The sequence below is a fragment of the Heptranchias perlo genome, chromosome 3 (genome assembly GCF_035084215.1).
Source record: "Heptranchias perlo isolate sHepPer1 chromosome 3, sHepPer1.hap1, whole genome shotgun sequence".
Lineage (NCBI taxonomy): Eukaryota > Metazoa > Chordata > Chondrichthyes > Hexanchiformes > Hexanchidae > Heptranchias > Heptranchias perlo.
This window is the reverse complement of record NC_090327.1, coordinates 33,454,051-33,473,678: the sequence shown is the minus strand read 5'-3', so window position 1 is coordinate 33,473,678 and position 19,628 is coordinate 33,454,051. Positions and strand designations below refer to the sequence as shown.

General features: G+C 44.1%; 1 protein-coding gene across 1 annotated transcript in view; it reads right to left on the bottom strand.

Moving 5' to 3' along the window:
• Positions 1 to 19,264, bottom strand: part of LOC137311712 (corticotropin-releasing factor receptor 2-like) — a 165,203-nt gene extending 145,939 nt beyond the window's left edge. Inside the window, exons 1-2 of the mRNA XM_067978757.1 lie at positions 19,044 to 19,264; positions 18,792 to 18,911 (exon numbers count right to left, since the gene is read on the bottom strand). Coding sequence (XP_067834858.1) covers positions 18,792 to 18,911; positions 19,044 to 19,161 — 238 coding nt within the window. The 5' untranslated portion in view covers positions 19,162 to 19,264. The remainder of the gene's footprint in view (positions 1 to 18,791; positions 18,912 to 19,043) is intronic.
• Between the last annotated feature and the right edge of the window lie 364 nt (positions 19,265 to 19,628).

Sequence of the window (19,628 nt, the reverse complement as noted above, 5' to 3'; positions counted from 1 at the left end):
TTCCCAGAGCCCTGCAAATTTTTCCCCTTTAAGTATTTATCCAATTCCCTTTTGAAAGTTGCTATTGAATCTGCTTCAGCCACCCTTTCAGGCAGTGCATTCCAGATCAAAACAACTCACTGTGTAAAAAAAATTTCTCCTCATGTCGCCTCTGGTTCTTTTGCCAATTACCTTAAATCTATCTCCTCTGGTTACTGACCCTTTTGCCACTGAAAACAGTTGTTCCTTATTTACTCTACCAAAACCCTTAATGATTTTGAACACCTGTATCAAATCTCCCCTAACCTTCTCTGCTCCGAGGAGAACAGCCCCAGCTTCTCCAGTCTCTCCACGTAACTGAAGTCCCGCATCCCTGGTACCATTCTAGTAAATCTCCTCTGCACTCCCTCTGAGGCCTTGACATCCTTTCTAAAGTGTGGTATCCAGGATTGGACACAATTCTCCAGCTGGGGCTTACCTTAAAGGTTCAGGATAACGTCCTTGCTTCTGTACTCTATGCCTCTATTTATAAAGCCAAGGATCCCTTGCTTTTGCTTTTTTTAACAGCCTTCTTGACTTATCCTGCCACCTTCAAAGATTTGTGTACGTTCACCCCCAGGTTTCACTGTTCCTGCACCCCCTTTAAAATTGTACCATTTACTTTATATTGCCTCTTCTCATTCTTCCTACCAAAATGCATCACTTCACATTTCTCTGCATTAAATTTCATTTGCCATGTGTCTGTCCATTTCACCAGTCTGTCTATGTCCTCCTGAAGTCTGTTACCATCCTCTTCACTGTTTACTACATTTCTGAGTTTTGTTTCATCTGCAAACTTTGAAATTATGCCCTGTGTACCGAAGTCCAGGTCATTATTATATGTCAAAAACAACAGTGGTCCTAATACTGACCCCTGGGGGACTCCACTCTAAACTTCCCTTCAGTCTGAAAAACAACCATTCACCACTACTCTCTGCTTTCAGTTTCTTAGCCAATTTCATATCCATGCTGCCACTGTTCCTTTAATCCCATGGGCTTCAAATTTGTTAACAAGTCTATTATGTGGTATTTTATCAAAGGCGCTTTGAAAGTTCACACACACAACATTAACCGCACTACCGTCAGTTACTTTGTCTAAGACCTCAATCAAGTTAGTCAAACACGATTTGCCTTTAACAAATCCGTGCTGGCTGTCATTTATTAACCCATATAGTTTATGTAGGCCCCCCCTAACAGTAGTTATAGTGTTGGACAGAGTATAAATCAAGAAATTAGCGCATGCAACAAGGGTAATGCAATAATCATGGGGGACTTGAATCTTCATATAGACTGGGCAAAGCAAATTGGCAAAAGCAGTTTGGAGGACGAGCTCATGGAATGCATTCGAGACAGTTTTCTAGAACAATATGTCAAGGAACCAACTCGGGAATAGGCTATTTTAGATGTAGTATTGTGTAATGAAACAGGGTTAATTAGTAATCTTATAGTTAAGGATCCTCTAGGATAGAGTGATCATAATATGATACAATTTCATACTGAGTTTGAGAGTAATGTAGTTAAGTCCAAAACAAGGCTCTTAAGTTTAAACAAAGCCAATTAGGTAGGTATGAGGGGCAAGTTGGCTAAGGTAGATTGGGAAATTAGATTAAAAGATATGACAGTAAATAAGCAATGGAGAGCCTTTAAAGAAATAATTCATAATTCTCAATGAATATATGTTCCCTTGAGGAATAAAAACTCCATGGGAAAAGTGATCCAACCATGGCTAACTAGAGAAGTTAAGGATAGTACTAGATTTAAAAAAAGAGGATTAAAATGTTGCCAAAAAGAGTAGTAAGCCTAAGGATTGGGAGGGCTTTAGAAATCAGCAAAGGATGACCAAGAAATTGATAAAGAGGGAGAAAATTGAAAATGAGAGTAAACTCGCAAGAAATATAAAAACAGATTGAAAGAGCATCCACAAGTATGTAAAAAGGAAGAGATTAGCAAAAGTAATTGTGGGTCCCTTAGAGGCAGAGACAGGAGAAATTATAATGAGGAATAAGGAAATGGCAGAAACACCAAACAAATATTTTGTATCTGTCTTCACAGTAGAAGACACAAAAAACATACCGGAAATAGTAGGGAACCAAGGGTCTAATGAGAGCGAGGAACTTAAAGTAATTAAGATTAGTAAAGAAAAAGTACTGGAGAAATTAATGGGACTAAAAGCCGACAAATCCCCTGGACCTGATGGCTTACATCCTAGGGTTTTAAAAGAGGTGACTGCAGAGATAGTGGCCATATTGGGTTTGAACTTCTAGAATTCCCTCGATTCTAGAAAGGTCCCAGTGGATTGGAAGGTAGCAAATGTAACCCCACTATTCAAGAAAGGAGGGACAGAGAAAACAGGAAACTAATGGCCAGTTAGCCTGACATCAGTAGTAGGGAAAATGCTAGAATCTATTATTAAGGACGTAGTAACAAGGCATTTAGAAAATCATAATGTAATTGGGCAGAGTTAACATGGTTTTATGAAAGGGAAATCGTGTTTGACAAATCTATTAGAGTTTTTTTGAGGGTGTAATTAGCAGGGTAGATAAGAGGGAACCTGTGGATGTAGTGTATCTGGATTTTCAAAAGGCATTCGATAAGGTGCCACACAAGAGGTTGTTACACAAGATTAGGGCTCATGAGATTGGGCTGATATATTAGCATGGAGAGAGAATTGATTAACAGACAGAAAGCAGACAGTAGGAATAAACGGGTCATTTTCAGGTTGGCAGGTTGAAACTAGTGGGGTGCTGCAAGGATCGGTGCTTGGGCCTTTAGCTGTTTACGGTATATATCAATGACTTAGATGAGGGGACCGAGTGTAATGTATCTAAGTTTGCTGACGACATAAAGCAAGATGGGAAAGTAAGCTGAGGAGGACACAAAGAGGCTGCAAAGGGATTTAGACAGGTTAAGTGAGTGGGCAAGAAGGTGGCAGATGGAATATAATGTGGAGAAATGTGAAATTATCTACTTTGGTAGGAAGAATAGAAAAGCAGAATATTTTTTAAAAAGGTGAGAGACTAAGAAATGTTGGTAATCAGAGGGATTTGGATGTCCTTGTACACAAATCACAGAAAGTTAACATGCCAGTACAGCAAGCAATTAGGAAGGCAAATGGTATGTTAGCCTTTATTGCAAGTGGGTTGGAGTATAAGAGTAAGGAGGTCTTGCTGCAATTACATAGGGCTCTGATGAGACCACACCTGGAGTACTGGGTACAGTTTTGGTCTCCTTACCTAAGGAAGGAGATACTTGCCTTAGAGGGGGTGCAACAAAGGTTCACTAGATTGATTCCTGGGATGAGAGAGTTGTCCTATGAGGAGAGATTGAGTAGAATGGACCTATATTCTCTGGAGTTTAGAAGAATGAGAGGTGATCTCATTGAAACGTATAAAATTCTTAGAGTGCTTGACAGGGTAGATGCTGAGAGGCTGTTTCCCCGGTTGGAGTCTCGAAATAGGGGTCAAGATAAGAGGTCGGCCATTTAGGACAGAGATGAGGAAAAATTTCTTCGCTCAGAGGGTTGTGAATCTTTGGAATTCTCTACCCCAGAGGGCTGTGGATTCTCAGTCGTTGAATATATTCAAGATTGAAATCGATAGATTTTTGGACACTAAGGCAATCAAGGGATATGCGCACAGGATGGGAAAGTGGAGTTGAGGTAGAAGATCAGCTATGATCTTACTGAATGGCAGAGTAGGCTCGAGGGGCTGTCTGGCCTACCCCTGCTCCTATTTCTTACTTTCTTATGTTTCCACTATTTGGTAGCCTATAATATACAGCCAGTACCGTTCTATTGTTCCTTAATTCTAACCAAATAGATTCTGTCTTTGAATCCTCAAGTACATCATCCCTTTCCAGTGCTGCAACAGTATTTTTGATCAATAATGCCATCCGTGCCCCCTCCTTTTTTTCCTTCCCTATCTTTCCTGAATACCTTGTAGCCAGGAATATTAAGTTCCCAATCCCCCCTTGTTTGAGCCAGGTCTCCGTTATTGTCACTATATCATAATCCCATGTGGCAATTTGTGCCTACAGTTCACCAACTTAATTTACCATGCTTCGTGCATTTACGCACATGCACTCCGAACCCATCCTAATCTGCCTCACATTTCCATCCTGTCTGATCCCTCCTATTTCTGAACTATTCTTTATTCCAATACTGCTTGTCTCTCTGTGCACCTTGCTTCTCCTCTCTAATGCTTCATTCTGGTGCCCCTCCCGCTGCCAAATTAGTTTAAACCTTCCCCCTCAACACGAATTAACTTCCTCGCAAGGACATTGGTCCCAGCCCTGTTGAGGTGCAACCCCTCCACCTTGTACAGGTCTCTCCTGCCCCAGAACTGGTCTTCTCTTTTGAAAAAAGGAAGATTGAAAGGAGACTTGAGACAGGTCTTCAAATGTACAGAAGAAGAAAAGAACTGTTTGATCCATCAAGCCCACTTAGGATTGCCACCCATCTCATTGGGACACGACAGTCGGTTTTAGAGTGGTGTATCCAGAATTTCTAAAATGAAAGCTGGATATCAAAAGTGGGAGCTTTAATGTAAAGGTTTTTTTGTTTATTTCTGTGTCTTACGACATGGAGGCATTAGTTACTAACATCAGTCTCATTTTCAATTAATTTAAATTACTGGCTACGGTACCATAGTGGTTATGTTACTGGCCTAGTAATCCATGAGATATGAGTTCAAATCCCAATGCAGCAGCTGGGAAATATAAATTCAGTTAATTTTTAAAAAAAATCTGGAATAAAAAGCTAGTAATGGTGACCATGAAGCTACCAGATTGTTGTTAAAAAAAACATCTGGTTCACTAATGTCCTTTAGGGTCCTTACTTGGTCTGGCCTAAATGTGACTCCAGGCCCACAGCAATGTGGTTGATTCTTAACTGCCCTCTGAAATGGCCTGGCAAGTCACTCAGTTGTCACCACCACCTTCTCAAGGGAATTAGGGATGGGCAATAAATGATGGCCTTGCCAGCAACACCCACATCCAATGAATGTAAATAAATAAATCATCACAAAATCGCAAGACAGATCCAGACAAGGGTGGCCATTTGCCTTAATTCATTCATCCAGAAAGATCCCCTAGTTCTCTTTATCACTGCATCCAATTGCTTCTTAAATAATTACAGCGTTTTTGCCTCTACTAACCTACGTGGAAATCCATTCCATGTATTGATCACTATTTTTGTTTACAAGAAATACCCTAAATTAACCTTTACTGTTTGTTCTTTTGTCCTAATCTAATAGTTTAGTTTAATGTAATTTTCTGGAGCTACCTTTTCCATACCAACACCAAATTGTGCCTTGTAGATGGTGGAAAGGGGAGTCAGGAGGTGAGTCACTCGCCGCAGAATACCCAGCCTCTGACCTGCTCTCGTAGCCACAGTATTTATATGGCTGGTCCAGTTCAGTTTCTGGTCAAATGTGACCACCAGGATGTTGATGGTGGGGGATTCGGTGATGGTAATGCCGTTGAATGTCAAGGGGAGGTGGTTAGACTCTCTCTTGTTGGAGATGGTCATTGCCTGGCACAAATTTTACTTGCCACTTATGAGCCCAAGCCTGGATGTTGTCCAGGTCTTGCTGCATGCGGGCTCGGACTGCTTCATTATTTGAGGGGTTGCGAATGGAACTGAACACTGTGCAGTCATCAGCGAACATCCCCATTTCTGACCTTATGATGGAGGGAAGGTCATTGATGAAGCAGCTGAAGATGGTTGGGCCTAGGACACTGCCCTGAGGAACTCCTGCAGCAATGTCCTGAAGCTGAGATGATTGGCCTCCAACAACCATTACCATCTTCCTTTGTGCTAGGTATGACTCCAGCCACTGGAGAGTTTTCCCCCTGATTCCCATTGACTTCAATTTTACTAGGGCTCCTTGGTGCCACACTCGGTCAAATGCTGCCTTGATGTCAAGGGCAGTCACTCTCACCTCACCTCTGGAATTCAGCTCTTTTGTCCATGTTTGGACCAAGGCTGTAATGAGGTCTGGAGCCGAATGGTCCTGGCGGAACCCAAACTGAGCATCGGTGAGCAGGTTATTGGTGAGTAAGTGCCGCTTGATAGCACTGTCGATTACACCTTCCATCACTTTGCTGATGATTGAGAGTAGACTGATGGGGCGGTAATTGGTCGGATTGGATTCGTCCTGCTTTTTGTGGACAGGACATACATGGGCAATTTTCCACATTGTCGGGTAGATGCCAGTGTTGTAGCTGTACTGGAACAGCTTGGCTAGAGGCGCAGCTAGTTCTGGAGCACAAGTCTTCAGCACTACAGCTGGGATGTTGTCGGGGCCCATAGCCTTTGCTGTATCCAGTGTACTCAGCCGTTTCTTGATATCACGTGGAGTGAATCGAATTGGCCGAAGACTGGCTTCTGTGACGGTGGGGATATCGGGAGGAGGCCGAAATGGATCATCCACTCGGCACTTCTGGCTGAAGATGGTTGCAAACGCTTCAGCCTTGTCTTTTGCACTCACATGCTGGACTCCGCCATCATTGAGGATGGGGATGTTTGCAGAACCTCCTCCTCCCGTTAGTTGTTTAATTGTCCACCACCATTCACGACTGGATGTGGCAGGACTGCAGAGCTTTGATCTGATCCGTTGGTTGTGGAATCGCTTAGCTCTGTCTATAGCATGTTGCTTCCGCTGTTTATCATGCATGTAGTCCTGAGTTGTTTGAGAATCAATAAAGGAGTACAATAATGGAAACATCCCAGATCACTTTAGATGAAGAATGGGAGGACTGTAAGCAGGGGAAGGAAAAGACTAAGGCAGGAGAACCAAAGACATGCTCAAGGAAATGGGTTTTAAAGACTCTTCAAGCAAAATAGAGAGGTAGCAAAGCAAAGTAGTTTTTGGGACATAGTTCCAAGGAGCCAGGTTCAGTGGTGGGAAGATAGACCTCCAGTGATACAGCATGGGCAGTAATATACACTTAAACAGTCGCAGGTCAACAACTGTGCTTAAGTAAAACCTACTTGGGGTTATATTGAATAATCTCCGAAAATGGGTGCTGGGATTGCAGTGCGCGATTAACCTGCGCCCGGTCGTAGCGATGCAGGCAGCACGTAACATTCGTGCTGCCTGATGATTTCAATGATTGCTGCGTGCAGCCAGTGTTACCTGTGCTGCTGATTGGCTGCATGCACCAGCAGGGGGCCCCGGTATCAGGAGTGGCTAACTCTACTTAAAAGCAGCCTGCACCTCTTAAAGGGGAGGTGCATTGTGTCTGCAGGAAGTCCTTTGGGAAGTAACTCTGTGCTGGAAGATATCGAAGAATGGTTGCACCTGGGAGACAGTGTGCCCCAAGGTTCTCGGACGGCGCATTAGAGGCCTTAGTGGAAGAAGTGGACAGACAGAGGCCATCCTATAACCGCAGGGGGGTAGGAAGCCCTCCAGACATATGCTGAAGAGGTAGTGGGAGGCTGTGGCGGACAAGGTAAATGCCAGGAGCATCGCACCATGCACATGGATGCAGTGCAGGAAGAAGTTCAATAATTTGACACGAGTGGTCAACGTGAGAGCATTCAATTGTCACATGGCATATCCTACCAACTGCACCACTAGCCTCATCCACTGCTCCACGCATTCCACCCACCCATCGCCCACTTACCAACAAACTCTTTCAATCAGTACGCAACCCTGCAAATCAGATGTTGCATCTCACCCTCACACATTACCACTCTTGCAAGCCGCACACCCACAACTCACAGGTCATACATATTGGCAGCTATTCATCCATGACAGCCACACCACCCAAACCTCACCACAACTCAACCCGTGTCCTTTTGTCATTTCAGATACCAAAGAACTGCAGCTGGAACAGTCATTAGAGGCAGAGGAAGATGACAGTAATGATGCAGACACACCGTCACGCAATCTTACACTCGCAGCCACCAGCTCAGGTAACGGCACTGCACGAGCTTTGGAGGCTAGGATAGAGGAGGGATCTGCACGTGGAGAGACACCGGGCACAAGTGTGCAGGAGCCGGGGCGGAGGGAATGGAGCGCGAGGTCGCACACTAGTTCTGCTGCAGAGGAGTCAGATGAGGACTTCAATGGGCTAGGCTACAGAAGAAGGCTGATGGGCATACACAACCAAATGCTTGATGCACTGGAAAGCCTGTGCACAATGTCAAGGAACATGGAGGAGTCTAGCTCCAATTTGGTGCAGGGCTTTGTGCAGAGCTTGGAGCCCGTCCTATCCCAAATGCAACGGGTGGTCACCTCCATCAGCACACCTGTGGAACCCACTATGATGCAGCGTCTGACAACCGATGCCACAACTTCCATTGCAGCACAAACATCTGCCATCCAAGGTCTGACTGCTGCATTTGGAGCTCAGACAGCTGCCTTGGAAGCTCAGACTCCTACGTTACAGGCTCAGACTGCTGCTATTGTGGCTTTGGGTTCCACCGTGAAACAGGGCTTTCAGGGCGTCACAGCAGTCCAACAATCTGTTCTCCAGCAGATCACCAGGAGTGCTGAGGTGCCATCCTAGGAGAGTGGCAGTGGCACCATGGAAGACGAACCTGTTGTCCTCTCTCAGGATGACAGCATTCCTGCTCCCACTCCTGCCATTCTGCCAGAGTCCTTGCCGTTGCCTGTCAGCCGGTCAGGCCAGACTGCTGCAGCCCAGGCCGAGATGGTGCAGTCTGAAGCTGGGCCCTCCAGCCTAGAGCTGCTCCAAGGCCATCTGCACTCTCCTCCATTGAAGGTTAGGAGCCTTCCACCACCCATGTTCCAGCCACTGGGGATGCACCTTGTAGGAGCACTAGGAAAGGTAAAGACACACGAATAACAGGCACTAAGGGAATACACAAGGGTGAATAGTCTCATTTTGTTTGAATAATTTCATGTGTAAATCTATAAACGGTGGATATGAATTTGTATTTGGTGTTAGTTTTCATTTCTGCAATGAGCTGAGGAAGCAATGTGTAATCATAAGGAGGACGATTTGATGGTCATGTGGGAGAGGAAAGGTAAAGGGTGTGGGACTGTTGGTGAATGGGGAGGTGTCTTTGAGGTTACTGTTATCGCTCATTAATAATCTGATCACACAGAGCCCTGGCCTCCGCCTCTTCCTCCTGTTCCTCTAACTGTTGCTCAGGTTCTCGCCGGAAAGGCGGTGGCGAGGGCTGTCTCCTCATAATGACGAGGTTGTGCAGCATGCAGCCTACAACAACAAATCTTGATACCCGCCCAGCTGGGTACTGCAGGGCTCCCCCAGAGCGGTCCAGGCAGCGGAAGTGTTGCTTGAGGACGCTTATGGTGTGCTCTATGATGTCCCTTGTGGCAGCCTGGCTCTCATTGCAGGCCTGCTGTGCATGTGTGTGTGGGTTCCTGACCGGAGTCATGAGCCATTTCATGAGGGGCTAACCCTTATTGCCCAGTAGCCAGCCTTTTACTTGCCATGCTGTTTGAAATTTAGGTAGCATGTTGGACTGCTGCAGAATGAAAGAGTCATGACTGCTGCCAGGCTAGTGGGCATTGACCTGCATGATGCGCTGCGTGTGGTCGCACACCAGCTACACATTGAGGGAGTGGAATCCCTTTCTGTTCATGAATATGGCCGAGTTCTGCTTGGCAATATGCGTGTAGTCTATGCATCCTTGCACCATGGGGAAGCCTGCAATGTGAGCAAACCCTCATGCTCACTCCTGCAGCTTATCTCTGGCAAGCTGGAACGAGATGAATGTGTTTCAGAATACGTACAGAGCCTCAGTGATCTCCCTTATACAGCAGTGCACTGCAAGCTGTGAGATGTTGCTTATATCTCCAGCAGCAGCCTGAAAGGAGCCAGAGCCGTAAAAATTAAGCGCTGCGGTTACCTTGACAGCCACAGGCAATGCTGTCCTTGCCCTCCTCTGAGGCTGCAGTTGTGGTTGCAACAGTTGACAAATTTCAGTAACGACCTCTTTAGTGAACCGCAGCCGTCGGATGCACTGGTTGTCGCTGAAGCTGAGGTAAGAGAATTGGTTCCCCAACGCCCTCATTGGATATGGCCTCCTGCTGAATGCCTTGCACCTTTTCCTCCACCTCCCTCTTCTAGCAGCTTGTCCTGCTATGCGTGGCCTTTCTGCATGCTCCCAGTCATGTTCAATACCCAGAAGAAGCCCTAGCAGGACACCCACGGATGCAACTTTGGTCAGCACAGTATTTTAAGTGCCACTAACAGTACTGCAAAACCAGCCAGACCAGTCTCTATAGAATATTGCAACTTTCTCCTTGTTTAGGAAACTTCCAAAACCATGCACAATTGTACCAGCAGCCAGAATAACTAATCCAGCAACTAACCTGTAACTCCTGCATGATCCCTTTAAATAGCGGTCATGCCATTTAAGTCCTGTTCTGCTGTGCATGGTTAAGACAATGCGTTGGCTGGAGCATGGAGTTCCAAAATGCCGCCAGCTGCTTCAAATCAGGTTGCACACTGATTAACATCTTAATCTCCCTACTTTACATGCTGCTGACGGCCGTTAGGTGTGCGTGCACAACCACCTTTACCAAGATGGCATCCTGTGCACGTCACACTGGAAGTGTGATCGCACATCGCGGACCCCATTTTCAGGGCTTAGGAGTCCATGTAGCGCCTACAAAACGGCCCAATTTCACCCCCACTGTCTGGTGACATTGTAAATCCATTCAAAAAGAACATGGTTATGATGTTGCTACACATAGCAACCAAAGCAATTGTTCTCACTGTGAATTTTTAATGGTCCAATGCAGCTTTTAACAAATACATCATATAGGAGTGAGCAGTGGAATACTGGCTAGATAATCAACCTGCCAATGGTGCAAAAGAAACAGGCAATCAGGGACATATTTTTCCTCCCTACGGAGCCAGGGAAAATTGAAACAATCACAATTACACTCCCCCAGAATGTCAGGTCAATGGGTGTCATGAATTTCTGGATCACGCATATGGTGCTCGTATGGTGACACTCAAGGGTTTGCAATGGAGAGCCATGCCCATCAGATTTGAACATCAGGAAATCGTGATGGTGCTGCCCATGATTGAATGGATGGAACAATCAGCTTTGCAGCCGGCAGGCAAAGCTCCACATTGCTAGGGCTACGTTCATCAAAAACGAACCTTCACTGTCCAGACTTGCACATAAGGAATGGGCACTGGGAGAGGTACTGAAGGGGCACAACTACTCATGGAACCATACACCAGCTGGAATCTCCACCTTCAGCACAGAGGGGGAGAAAACTGGTTGCTGCATATCGATAAGAAGTGACAGAGTTCCAAGCACAGACCCCTGCTGTACTCCACACACCTCTGTCCAACCCAACCTGACACTACTTCTCTCAAAAACACTCTGCACGTCCTATTTTCAATTCTTCCTAACTAATCTCATGTTCTGGTTTTTAGTTTGATTAGTATCTCTCATAAAGGACCTAGGGCTTTTCTGAAAGTCCAAATAAACACGAACGCTGGGAGCTCCACTATCCATTTGATCTATAAAATGAATTAATAATATCTGGCATCTTGTGTGCGCCATCCATGGGGACAAGTTGTAAATGGTATCTCTATGGTTACAGCTTCCAAAGCCTGATAGCCATTATAGCCTAGAAATTACTGCTGCTGATATTTTATTTTATTTTGTACTGGTGTACACCTTTAGCGAAAGAAAGAATAGCACCTTATTGCATCCCGAGTGCTTCACAGAGACTGATATTATGTAGGCAAATGTGGCAGCCAACATGTTGAAGTCTATGAGAACTAAAATGAGAAACTGAATTCTGTTCCAAGCCTGGACATCTGCCTCATCCTTCATCTCTTGTGCTTAAGCCTACGCATATCTTCTTTGGTGACTTAGCTCTCTTGTTGACAAGTATCCCACAAACAGTAAATAAGATGAACGACTAGTTAGTTTGTTTTTTGGCTCAGCAAAGAATGTTGCCCAAGGACACTGGGGGATCTCAGTCCTCTTCTTCAAGCAGATCTTTTACACCCACCTGTACAGGCACGGCCTTGGTTTAATGTCTCAGCCAATAAAACACATTCCTCTGACAATGCTGCATTCCCTCAACATTGCACTGATGCGTCAGCCTGACAGACTGAGGAAAAAGTCTACCAGATTATTTGATGATTTTTTCATGAAAAATTTGAAATACCTGGTAATTTGAATTAAATGCCTTCTAATTGAGACAAGTCAATTGTATAAACTTTTTCCACAAGGTCATTTTGTTTTTTGTCACAAAACAAGTTAGACACGTTACTTTTCCTTTTAATCTATATTATTAGTGTCTCCCCAGCTCAATGATCTGCTCCAGACCTATGTGCCTATGCACATCCTCCAGTCGTCCAACATTGGCCTACTTCTCATTTCCTGCTCCCTCCACTTCACCATCAGTGGATACTCCTTCAGCTGCCTTGTCCCTCCCTCTGTATCTCCTCCTTGTCACCTCCCTCCCAGCTTTCAAAAATCTCCCAATGACCTTCCTCCTCTTTGACAATGCTTTTGTCCTCTTCTGACCCATATTCCCTTTCTCTCTCCCACTCAGTATCCACTGCCCTACAGAGCACTCTGCTCGTAATGAGTGTTATAGAAATGTAAGCTGTTTATTGCAGCTCAGGCTCAGGATGGCAGTGCCATGTAATGGATTTTTTTTCCTTAAGGCAGGCACTTTTCTACAGTCCCTCCAGACTAATGGTTCATTTCAACACAAAGTTCACCTTGGAACAACTGACCCCTCAGTTTGAACACCTGACTAATGAATATTTCTGCAATGGTTTTAAAGCTCCTTCCCCCAGTGACTCAGTTGGTGAAAGTAGGAACTAATCGAGTAGACTAGGAAGGTCCCAGGTTTGATTCCCAGTCTGTGATGTTTAGTTGATCTCAGTAAGGTGTTATAGACTAGATGCCCCTGAGTCTAGGGGAAAAATCAGCCAGGGTTTCCACTCCTGATCACTATCCAGTCACCTCTGCTTTTGTGTGGATGTTGGATGAGAATAGTATCAAGCTCAGCTGTGATGCCATTCCCCTAAACTGGAACAGCCTGCCAAGCTCAGGCTCAGATCACAATGGGTACGGTAATGTAGTGGCTATGTTACTGGACTAGTAATCCAGAGGCCTGGATAAATAATCAAGAGAACACGAGTTCAAATCCCTCCATGACAGTTTGAGAATTTGAATTCAGTTTAAAAAAAAATCTGGGAATAAATAGCCTGTATCAGTATAAGTGACGATGAAGCTGTCGGATTGTTGTAAAACTGGTTTGTTAATGCATTTTAGGGAAGGAAACCTGCTGTCCTTACCCGGTCTGGGCCTAAATGTCTCTCCAGTCCAAAAATCAACTCAGGTGGCCTAGCAATCCACTCAGTTGTATCAGACCGCTACACTGCAACAGTTTAAGGAGAAGGCCCACCGCCACCTACTCAGGGCAACCAGGGATGGTCAATATATACCAGCCTTGCCAGTAATGCCACAGCCTGAGAATGAATAATAAAAAAAATGGCCACTTGGGCGAGGTATGGCACCCATGAAGTCATACCCGAGCAGGAGTCAACACTTTCAGGAGGGGAGAAAATTGGGAAACAAATTAGTGAGCAGGATTTAAAGGAGCGATCCTCTCCTGGGCTACTCATTCTGAAGTAATGAAAAGTTTGATCGGTGGCAGCTGCGGAGCCAGTTGCTAGCCAGTCAAAAGGGATTTTTTTTGTGAAGTTACTCTCACCTTAAAAAGGAAGCAGGGAGGCTGAAGAAAAGCAGTCAGCGAAAGAGGAAGCAGGAAAAAAGGCTAAAATACATTAGAGAAAGATTAAAGGTACAATAGAAAGAAAAGGAATAAAAACAGAAGTACAAGTGTATTTTGTTTTATTTTTGGTTGTGGATTATTGACTTCTTTCCTGAAGATAAGTAGGACTGCTGTGTACAAACTGTAAAGTACAGTACAATTACGTGTTCTATAAAAAAATCAGAAGTTTCTGTGTGTTTTACTTTTTTTTCACCAGTGTGGCTTAAATAAAGTTAGTGAACCGAATACAAAACAATAACAACTTGAATTTATATTGCGCCTTTAACATAGTAAAACGTCCCAAGGTGCTTCACAGGAGCGTTATCAAATGAAATTTGACACCGAGTGACATAAGGAGATATTAGGATAGGTGATCAAAAGCTTGGTCAAAGAGGTAGGTTTTAAGGAGTGCCTTAAAGGAGGAAAGGTAGAGAGGCCAAGAGGTTTAGAGAGGGAATTCCAGAGCTTCGGGCCTGGGCAGCTGAAGGCACGGCCGCCAATAGTGGAGTGACGAAAATCGAGGATGTTCAAGAGTCCAGAGTTGGAGGAGCGCAGAGAACTCGGAGGGTTGTAAGACTGGAGGACGTTACAGAAATAGGGAGGGGCGAGGTCATGGAGGGATTTGAAAACAAGGATGAAAATTTTTAAATTGAGGCGTTGCCAGACTCGGAGCCAATGTAGGTCAATGAGCCCAGGAGTGATGGATGAACGGAACTTGGTGCAAGTTAGAATACACACTGGTTTACTTTTCTTATTGATGATTTGTGGGCATTTCAAATGTCAGGTTAATGTTTGAGATGCGCTACTTGTTTTTCCATCATATAGTGGGAGAACTCCCGATATAACGGTGGGGACTGTGCTGGTTTGAGATCAGTACATAGGAACAGGAGTAGGCCATTAAGCCCCTCAAGCCTGTTCCACCATTCTATTAGGTCATGGCTGATCTGTTCCTCAACTCCATTTACCTGCTTTTGCTCCATATCCCTTGTTACCCTCACCTAACAAAAATCTAGCTATCTCAGACTTGAAAATTTCAATTATCCCAGCATTATTCAAATCCGAGTTAGACTGCCTGCTCCACAGCATTCTCTGGTCCAGTATTGTGGAAAGAACTTTGAAGAAATGGTATTGCCTCTAGAATGTCCTTCTCCGTCAAGGAAAAATAATGGGCTGGATTTTGCTCTGAGCAGCGAAGGAACGACGCCCGTTAGATTTGGACTTGCCCATAGGCTTTTCATGGGCTTTTGCACTGCAAGTTCCTCCTATCAGGCCCTCAATCCAGCGCGGCGCCCTCTCCTGGGCATCTGGGATCTGTGTGAAAGGGGCAAGCAGCTGTGTATCCCCTTATCCAATCAGATTGGAGCATGTTAATAAGCAGCACAGACACAGAACCAGGAAGAGTAAGTTAGAATAATGAAATCAATGTCAAATCAGGTACACAAAGCGAAATAAAAGAGAGGGTAAGAAATATTGAATTAAAAGACAGAGATAAAAAAGACAGAAAGAAATAGTAAAAAAATAAAAACTTTTTTTTAAAAGACCAACAACATTTATTTATAAATACATTTTTTATTTATTTATAAATACATACATACATAAAGAGCAAGAGAATAACTAAGGAAAGAGTAGGGCCTAATAGAAACTAAAAGGTAACCTATATGTGAAGGCGGAAGATGTGGGTATGGATCTTAATGAATACTTTGCGTCTGTCTTCACAAAAGAGGGGGCAATGTAGACATTGCAGTTAAGGAGGAGAAGTATGAAATATTGGATGGGATAAACGTAGTGAGAGTGGAAGTATTAAGGGGATTAGCATCTTTGAAAGTATATAAATCACCAGGCTTGGATGAAATGTATCCCAGGCTGTTAAGAAAAGCAAGGGAGGAAATAACGAAGACTCTGACCGTCATTTTCCAATCCTCCCTGGCTCCAGGATTGGAGGACTGCTAACATTCTACCGTTGTTTAAAAAGGCAGAAAGGGATAGACCGAGTAATTATAGGCCAGTCAGCCTAACCAGATGATACAAAAATTGGCTGTGTGGTTGATAGTGAGGAGGAAAGCTGTAGACTGCAGGAAGATATCAGTGGACTGGTCAGGTGGGCAGAAAAGTGGCAAATGGAATTCAATCCGGAGAAGTGTGAGGTAATACATTTGGGGAGGGCAAACAAGACAAGGGAATACACAATAAATGGGAGGATACTGAGAGGTGTAGAGGAACAGAGGGACCTTGGAGTGCATGTCCACAGATTCCTGAAGGTAGCAGGAAAGGTAGATAAGGTGATTAAGAAGGCATACGGGATACTTCCCTTTATTAGCTGAGGCATAGAATATAAGAGCAGGGAGATTATGCTAGAACTGTATAAAGCACTAGATAGGCTACATCTAGCGTACTGCATACAGTTCTGGTCACCACATTACAGGAAAGATGTGATTGCATTAGAGAGGGTACAGAGGAGACTTATGAGGATGTTGCCAGGACTGAAGAGTTTTAGCTATGAGGAAAGATTGGATAGGCTGGGGTTGTTTTCTTTGGAACAGAGGAGGCTGAGGGGAGATTTAATTGAGGCGTACAATATTATGAGGGGCCTAGATAGAGTGCATACGAAGGACCTTTAGGGGAATCGAGGGATATGGGGATCGGGCAGGAAAGTGGAGTTGAGGTCGAAGATCAGTCATGATCCTACTGAATGGCGGAGCAGGCTCAAGGGGCCTTATGGCCTACTCTTGCTCCTATTTCTTATGATCTATTTCTCATAGCAGAGAGGTCAATAACCAGGGGACGTAGATTTAAACTAATTGGGAGAGGGATTAGAGGGGATCTGAGGAGAAATATTTTCACCCACAGGGTGGTAGGGGTTTGGAACTTTGCCTGAAAGGGTGGTAGAGGCAGAAACCCTCATCGCATCTAAAAAGTACTTGGATACGTATCTGAAGTGCCGTAACCTACAAGGCTATGGACCAAGTACTGGAAAGTGGGATTAGGCTGGATAGATTTTTTTTGGCCGGCACAGCCATGATGGGCCGAATGGCTTCCTTCTGTGCCGTAAATTTCTATGATTCTATGATATGATTGGGTAAATTAAGGGGAGTATTTAGGAAATTACCTGATTGGATGTATTTTGCCGCAGTTCCGTTTTTTGGGGTATAACTGGGGGGGTCAGAGACTTTGTTTGTGTAGAGGACAGAAAAGAAAACACCAGGCGGGTGAATGAGAACGAGAGTACGTGAATGAAGGAACTGGCAATGGGGTCACGGCTTCTACCCAAAGGACAACGGGTTAATATAATTCTCAATTGTGCTTTGTAAACTACTGCTTAAATACTGTGATGTATTGATTCTTGCTTGCGCTAAATAAAGTCATATGACTATTAACCAATACGGTATCAGTCTTGAACAATTGAGCAGATTCAAATTGACTACACATTCCAAAAGCTACACTATAAATTGACTTTCTCAGCACCCAACAATAGAAATTATAATTTATTATAAAATAGTAATTGCTTGTGCTGACATTAGAGCAGGAATATACTCTCAATTACGGCCCCTTCTCTCTATTCCTCTATCAATCTCTCTCTGCCAGTCTCGCGCTCTGTATCTCTCGATTTAAAGCACTCTCTCTTGTATGAATTTCTTCTGTCAGCTATTTTAATGGAGGCATTAGTCCATGTAAACAAAAGCCTGCATTAAAGTAGCAGGTGATGCAACGTCATATGAAAGTGTTAAGTGTTTATCCATTAATTTCTAGGGTCACATCTACTGCAGTGTTGATCTTTCATGGGCCCAGTTTCTTACTGTATACGCCACCTTTATGTCACTACTATTGCTCTTGGTGGACCCCACAGGCAGACTGACCATGTTGTGACCGTACCAACATTCTCACCTCGAGTTGCGCACCCGGCAAATCGTCTCATGAGGTGAGCAATTAACTCCTTGGTGCCCACCAGGTGGTGATAATTTGCCCCCTTGTTTACTGAATCTCGTTATCTTCCAAACACACTCAGAATTCATGTTAAAGGGGAACCATCGCTGTCCTGCATTGGGAGCAGCTTACAAAAATTGCACACAAACAACATACTGAAATTTTCATAATGCAGTGAACATAGACTCATAGAACATTACAACACAGGAGGCCATTCTGCCCATCGTGCCTGTGCCGGCTCTTTGAAAGAACTATCCAATTAGTTCCATTCCCCCCTTCTTTCCCAATAGTCCTGCAATGTTTTTCCTTTTCAAGTATTTATCTGCTTTCACCACCCTTTCAGGTAGTGCATTCCAGATCATAACAACTCGCTGTGTCACCTCTACCAATTATCTTAAATCTGTGTCCTCTGGTTACCGACTGTCCTGCCAGTGGAAACAGTTTCTCCTTATTTACTCTAAAAACGCCTCATAATTTTGAACACCTCTATTAAATATTTCTGAATGCAAATTTACATAGCAAAAAAAACAGAAAACGCTTTGGCAACCAAACTTTTAAGGGCGACGTTGCACCTTTAAGTGAACGCTCTAACTCATAAAAGAGGATTCAGTGACAGCCCATTGGGTTATTTCATTCACTTTAACGGACTGCACTGGATCAGGAAGGAATCATTCAGCAGCACAGAGGGCAGAACTCACAACCACCCATCTGGGTCTCTTTCCCTCCTTCCTTAAAGGGCACTTCACATTTACTCGTTTCCAACTCGAACTTTACACTTTTCACTTTAAGATTTTTTTAAAATACAAAATGTAATTTCCACAAATTGAATTCCCACAGACTCAGAGACATTACCGTGTAAGATGTCATTAGCAGTAGGCTTAAAGCGAAAAATCTAAAACACTACTAAAAATGTAAAAGCATTTTTTAAAAACTGTAAACCTGATGTAAAACAGCACATAGCAGAAACACCAGCCAAGATGGAGCATGAATTCATCACAATCTAAAATAGACTAGTCTATAGATTTACATTTATAGAGGATAATGTTAATGGAAATTTATCACTCGGTAAGTTTTTTTCAAAGCCGTTCTTACTTGTCGTATTGTACTTGATCCCATTGAAGAACTCAGGGCAAGGTCTCGCCACAAGTTGCCCCGCTGTCGTCCTCGGCCAGCAAGTTCCTATTTGATCGGTTGTTGTGTTGCAATAAACACCTTTGGAGGAGGATATAAAAATATATAGAGAATTAAAATGAGAAAGGGTAACAGGAAGGAGAAAAAATCAAACATAAGCTAAAGGTCCACAACTCAAATCTACAATTTCTTGCCCGGTTCAGACGATCATACCAGTGAAATCCACAACAGGGAAGGGATCGGTTTCATAGAAATGGTCCTGGAAAGCATCTATCAGGCTGCAGTTGGGGTCAAACTCGTCGATGATGATCTGAAAGATTGTAGAGTCCATGGTGCAGGTTGGTTTCGGGACTGTAGTTGTGCCGGGGAGTGTGTGGATTTTGTTATTGTAGTTACAGCGGCTCTCTGCTTCTCTCACTCTCCGCTTCTCCTTTCTCTCCCCCTTCTTTCGCGCTCTCCCTCCTTCCTGAAATGTGCGAGGCGCCTCCTGGTTTAAAGCCTCACCTCTCCGTTAGATTCGCTCCACCTCTTTGGCCAATGGGAATGCTGCAACTGCCTACGCCTGATCACCCATATTGCTAATTTGAGTTTTTGCACTGTGAATTCCGGCCAGTGTCCTATACCACTCCTCCACTTATTAATTATCTTATTATTTCTCTTTCAATCTGTGCTCATTTTCTGCCTCTATATTCACCTATCTACACGTCAGTCCCCCTCCTTTCACATAATGTGTATGCCTTGGCCTCTCTCTCTTTCAGTTCCTCCTCTGTCACCCCTTTTCTCAGCCTCCCTCTCTCA